This window comes from Haliotis rufescens, unplaced genomic scaffold, assembly GCF_023055435.1.
Source record: "Haliotis rufescens isolate VD_foot unplaced genomic scaffold, xgHalRufe1.0.p SCAF_108, whole genome shotgun sequence".
Classification (NCBI taxonomy): domain Eukaryota; kingdom Metazoa; phylum Mollusca; class Gastropoda; order Lepetellida; family Haliotidae; genus Haliotis; species Haliotis rufescens.
Genome location: NW_025963789.1, coordinates 134844 through 140843, shown reverse-complemented (window position 1 = coordinate 140843; position 6000 = coordinate 134844). Strand labels below are relative to the sequence as shown.

Below are 6000 nucleotides of genomic sequence, written 5' to 3'. Positions count from 1 at the left end.
TGCTCTTCTCGGACTGCGGTTCGCAAAGATGATGTTTTTAGGTTTGTCAGTACTTTACTCGTCTTTCCTGAATTCGGCGGTTTGTAGATAATCGAGTCTGTTTGTTTGTTGTTTAACGCCGCACTCAGCAATAAACCAGCTATATGACGGCGGTCAGTAAATACTCGAGTCTGGGCCAGACAATCAGGTGATAGATATCATGAGCATCGATCCACGCAATTGGGATACGATGACATGCAACAACCAAGTCAGCGAGCGTGACCACCCGATCCCGTTAGTCGACTCTGACGGCAAGCATAGGCGCCTTAATCGAGTCTGAACAATACATTCCAGTGATTGACATCATGAGCATCGATCTCCGCAATTGGGATACGATGACATGCAACAACCAAGTCAGCGAGCCTGACCACCCGATCTCGTCGGTCACATCTTACAACTAGCATGGGTTGCTGAAGATCTATTCTAACCCGGATCTTCCCGGACTTTGCGGGATTCACCTTGTGATAAACGTATGAGACCTGCATTCCCTCGGGCTTTCCTTAAGCTGACACGCCTGGAATATAACTGACATGCAAAACTCATTCGCTCACTCATATGTTGGTCAAGCACATGTTTGTATTTGTGTGGATCACCAAAACGGTAAGAGAAAAACTTCCTTATTGAAGCATATGGTCAAATTCCGTAAAAAAGAAAAGAATGATGAGGCTATTCATAATTGTTTCAATGATTCTGATGCATGGGATACAAGCAACATGACAGCTATTACGTGTTAATAGTGTTTAAGTGCTCACTACAATAAGTATTTAAGACAGCAAGAATGCGAACAGATAGGGAGCCGATGCGTATTAGCTCAACATCGCTATTTGCAAGGAGTGCTTTGATATTTCGAGGAACAGGTACCTGTGCGTGTAAAATACTAATGATAAATAATCCATTTCGGTCACTATAGAAATCAATCTATAGTAAATTAAATGAATATATTTGCAAAGAAGGGACACGAATATATTCACATAAATACATCATTCTATTTCAGTCAGTTTTTTGTCCAGGACACAAGTGTTTGTCAAGTAGCCTAAAAATCTACGAATCCCACTGAAGAGCATCTGAGATCTCAGTAGGATGAAGTGCCTGGGCAAGCAATCAGTTTTCTTGTTGCTACTTCATTTTCCATACAGAGGGTCGTCCTGAACTGTGGCATCACCTGTTATTTTTCACTGTTACGTCGTGGGGGCGGACGCTGTGGTAGAGGCGGTGGACTGTCGAGCGAAGGCGGTTGCTGTAATTCGGGTCTATTTCTGGGAGACAATTCGAGACTACAGTCAGCACATATTTCATCAACATAACCACAAAGTTGATCATCACTTGAAGGTGCATCTCGAGTATGGAGAGACTTATATTTTGGCTTTGAAGGGAGACGTGGTTTCTCATTCGTTTTCGTCTTCTCAACATTGTTCACATTAAACAGGTCATACTGGTAATTCTCGCTTCTCACGGATTTCAAGTCTTCGGGGAAAGATTCCAGGTTAGATTTGGAAATATGAGCTGGCTTGCCAATTCCGGGTAGTTGACCACATACTGTATTCTGATCTCTGTAGTAAATATTGGTTCTTGATCCGGAGCCTTCAGACGAACTCCCAGATTCCGCAAGGTACTTCTGTAATTGTAAGACTTTTCCATTTGTCTCATTTCCTGGCAAAGGTTTTGGTTTAAGCCTTGGTTTACTGGGACTCGGGTGAACTTTCAATGTTTCTTTGTCAACCGACACACCGGTGCCGCCACCGACAAGTGTAGATGACGTAAAGGACGAACGCGGCCCATCACATTGTAAGGAAGACCCTGCCACACTATCATAGTCATCTAACGGTATGATGTTTGAAAGATCATCATACGGGTCATCTTCATTTGATTGCCCCTCGGTATCTACAGTATCATACATACCCGGATTTCTGTAGGGACGAACTTCATCGCTGAAAGAAGCATTATGTTTAATGGTAAAGGTTATGTTGACGTGATAGTAAACGGGCAAAACAATTTGTAATATTTTCAGCCTCTCAAGTAGAGCAATAAAAAACTCTTGCCGGGCATGGGATGAACAGTGGTTTAAAATGAAGGTAATTATCTGATTAAGATCGTCCTTTAAGGTTGATCCCTATCCCAAAATTGCAGATAGGATCTGATCTTGACACTTGGTATCCATGGCTCGCTCAAGGGTTTACTTAATTGGTAAGCGTCCATGACCTCCGTCGCAGAGTGGAGTAACTCACTCACTCACTCACTCACTCCATATTTGATATGAATTTACACAATCAAATTTCATAAAGAAAGTATGTATGGATGACAGCATACTAAATGGCTTAATCTACATGCAAATGTTATGAGTATTTATAGACAGCACATGCTACTGTTAGACCAGACGGAATTACTAGTATAATGAAATATGTAATTTTGAGAATGATGGATTGCACAGTCATGATTTGGAAAATACCTTATATGTTCCAGTAATTTCTGTTGAACAACTGTCATCCGTGGCCTTTCATGTCGTTCTGAGCTCCAGCAGAGGAGCATGAGAGAATAGATTGTATCCGGGCACTTTTCCGGTTTGGGAAGAATCTGATGTCCAGGTGTTGTGGTCAGGTACTCATATAACTGTAAAAATAGGAACACTTTAACACATATCTGAAGGCTGGCAAAGTACAGAATGGATGGTTGAGTTTTTTAAACCCTGAGTATTTAATGTATGTTTGAGAAAAACAGGCCGTTCACGTTTACCACTTTGTTGAAACCAAATATGACAAAAGGGTACGGAACGACAGGAGCAAATCTGCATTACGAAACCAGGAACTAAGGTAGTTAGAATAAAATACAGCTCAGCAATGACGTTACCTTGTCCTTCGGAATACTCTCGAGTATGTTTTGATGCCTTTGATTGTGGCAAGTGCGAAAATTGGAGAACCCATTCCATAAGATCAGGCCAAAACTGAAGACGTCACTCGCCCATGAGTAGGTACCGTCTCGTATTACCTCAGGGGGCGATCTGACAAAATAATGAATCATCAGGGACGAAGCTGCATCAAACAATAATTTGTTGTGAGTAAATGGGGTTGCAAAAAGCTTTAGGCTGCCTTGAACAATATTTCAGTGATATCACGGTGTGTCAATTGAAACTGAGAGGAAAGGGATGCCATTTACCTCTTTGATGAAACCAACGACCATGGGTTTGATGTTGACAAACCAAGGATAACAATCTGTACGAATCTTGTATTAGAACCTGGCATAAGTGAGGGACACTACTCTGCATAGCAAATACCTGCGTTTGGTTGATTCCTTAGTGGATAGGCATCTGTTAGCAAACGGTTATGTATTGTACAAAGTATTAAGTTCCAGAAATTACCTTCTGTACACATGTTCATCCTGTGGCACAACAAAACTGTCATCGGCAATCATTCCATCCTCAGTGTCACGTGACATACGGATATATCCAAGGTCTGAGAAGTATACCTGTGACAGGGAGAGAGGTAGGTTTGATGAGTACTCACTTTGTGTCAAATAACATGTTTATCTCGTGGATTGACATGGCATCTGTTATTGACAATTGGGCAAAGGAACGACAGGTAATCCCGAGGAAATCATTTTAGCATGCTTTAGGAAACGTTGTGTTGTTATTTCTCTTAGGTTTCTGAAGAGACAGATTTATCTGTCAATTAACATGTTTGATTGTGGAATCAACTGACAATTGTTACTGAAAAAACAGATTTACTTACGTGTCAGCTTCAGAAACGTCCTACCCCTGCCACTTATGGTTCTGATAAACCTGGGAACATAATCCGGGAGAATCGGGATTCGACCTCAAGAAAATAAGTTTGTGATCTTACCGTGTAACTGCCTTTATCTTTAGCATCAGCAATCCAAATATTATCTGCACATAGACAACCATGGACCCAGTTTTGCTGATGTAGAAGAGACAACGTCTTTGCCACTGCACTCAAACAGCGAATGTACTCCACAGACCATAGGCCGAGTCTTCTAACATCCATCACATCGCACAGTGTGACACTATTATAAGTTGGGATGGTGTACACCTGCGCATTAAACGTTATCTTGGCTACCTATAGGATTGTTATGATTGCTTTGTTACGTTCATCTACAGTCCGTTTGACTCCAAATGAGAACGATGAATTGCAAAATAACTCGAAATTCAGAAAAGTGTATGAAACATCAATACGGTACTTGACCATGAATACCCTGTACCCAACAAAATCTGAAGTTTGTTTATTTTAAGACCCATGACGGATGAAGTTCTTTAAGAAACTATCATGTAATTTTGTATAGAAATGTGTACATGACACGTTGAGGGACAAACCGTGGAAGGCACAGCGCAAGCACGGTCTGCACGTGCTACACAGTGACCGTGTTCATTCAATGACAAGATGCGCTACTCAGCAGATGTTAAACAGTTGATGTTGAATGTGTATGATTTCTTTAGAAGTGAAGCAGAAAGAGCAAAGCCTTTTTATGCAATTAATACATTCTTGAAACGAGCTTCAAAAGCTCTTGGTATGTCCCCTCAGAAACTTAAAAATGTTGATAGTCGACGAGATACAAATAGTCAGGCCAAGGAGGTAGGGAACATGTCAAAACCACGCAAGGTTGATAAATTAGACAGTTTTCAGAGGGATAAATGGTTAGACTGCACTCAGAAAATAAGTACCTGTCCCTAAGAATTTTGAAGAAACACCTTGAAACTGACCATGATTTACGTGTTACAAAGTACAAACTATGGCAGCTGTTGCATACATTTGGTTACAAATAAAAAAAGATAACTGGAGAAAATAGGGCTGTGTTGTGTGAACGGTCTGACATTGTTCGTCTCCGAAATCATTACCTTCTTACCATCAAGCAGAGACGTGAAGAAGGATATGAGCCCGTCTTCTTAGATGAGACATGGGTAAATGCGTCACACACAGCCAGCAGTCAGTGGGTACCCAGCGGTGACTGTAAGGAGTCTGGTAGAAAGTTACCAATGGGAAAGGGTGAAAGACTCATAGTTCTCCATGCTGGTTCTGCTAGTCAGGGTTTTCTCCCAGACTGTGACCTCGTCTTTAGAGCCATGGCCAAAGACAACAGGGACTACCACACAGAAATGAACGGCAATGTATTTCTGGAGTGGGTGAAAGATAAATTAGTCCCTGCTTTGCCTACCAAGTCTCTCATTGTCATGGACAATGCACCGTATCATAGTGTGCAGGATCCAGAAAGCAAGACTCCAACCTCTAATAACCGTAAAAGAGACATGGTTACTTGGCTGCAACGGAGGAACATTACCTTTCCTTCTCGAGCGACGAAACCACAGCTCTATGAAATCATCAAAACTATGAAACCTGACCCTGTGTATAAAGTTGACAGTTACATCAAGGGTCAGGGTCACGCTGTCTTACGACTGCCACCTTGTCACTGTGACCTGAATCCAATCGTGTTGGTATGGGGCATCGTCAAGGGTGACGTTGGACGATCGAACACAACGTTAAAATTACGAGACGTTGAACAACTCGTACAGGAATCCCTTGGTCGGGTAACAATAGAAACATGGAGGCGTTGTGTGGCCACAGTCGTTGACGAGATAGTGCCACGTTATTAGTCACGAGATGGACTACGGCCAGCAACATTCCAACCTCTAATAGTGGCAGTCGGTTCAGGCACCAGCAGTTCCGACGATGAGATCTATGGCATGAGCGAGTCAGATTGCGACTGAAATTATCATGAGACGGCCCCTCTAACGCTCTGTCATTTCCCCTACCACAGAACGTGCAGTGCATGCGTGCTTGCGCTGTGCCTTCCACTGTTTGTCCCCCCTACGTGTCATGTAAAAAAACCACATTTCTATACACAATTACATGATAGTTTCTTAAAGAACTTCATCCGTCATGGGTCTTAAAATAAACAAACTTCAGATTGTGTTGGGTACAGGGTATTCATGGTCAAGTACCACATTTCTATACACAA

General features: G+C 42.1%; 1 protein-coding gene across 1 annotated transcript in view; it reads right to left on the bottom strand.

The window, feature by feature from the left end:
- Positions 1-706: 706 nt before the first annotated feature.
- The window catches only part of LOC124143375, a 28762-nt gene continuing 23468 nt past the window's right edge, over positions 707-6000 (bottom strand). Inside the window, exons 12-16 of the mRNA XM_046512333.2 lie at positions 3873-4079; positions 3392-3498; positions 2884-3034; positions 2486-2646; positions 707-1967 (exon numbers count right to left, since the gene is read on the bottom strand). Of these exons, the coding sequence (XP_046368289.2) occupies positions 1205-1967; positions 2486-2646; positions 2884-3034; positions 3392-3498; positions 3873-4079 (1389 nt within the window). The 3' untranslated portion in view covers positions 707-1204. The remainder of the gene's footprint in view (positions 1968-2485; positions 2647-2883; positions 3035-3391; positions 3499-3872; positions 4080-6000) is intronic.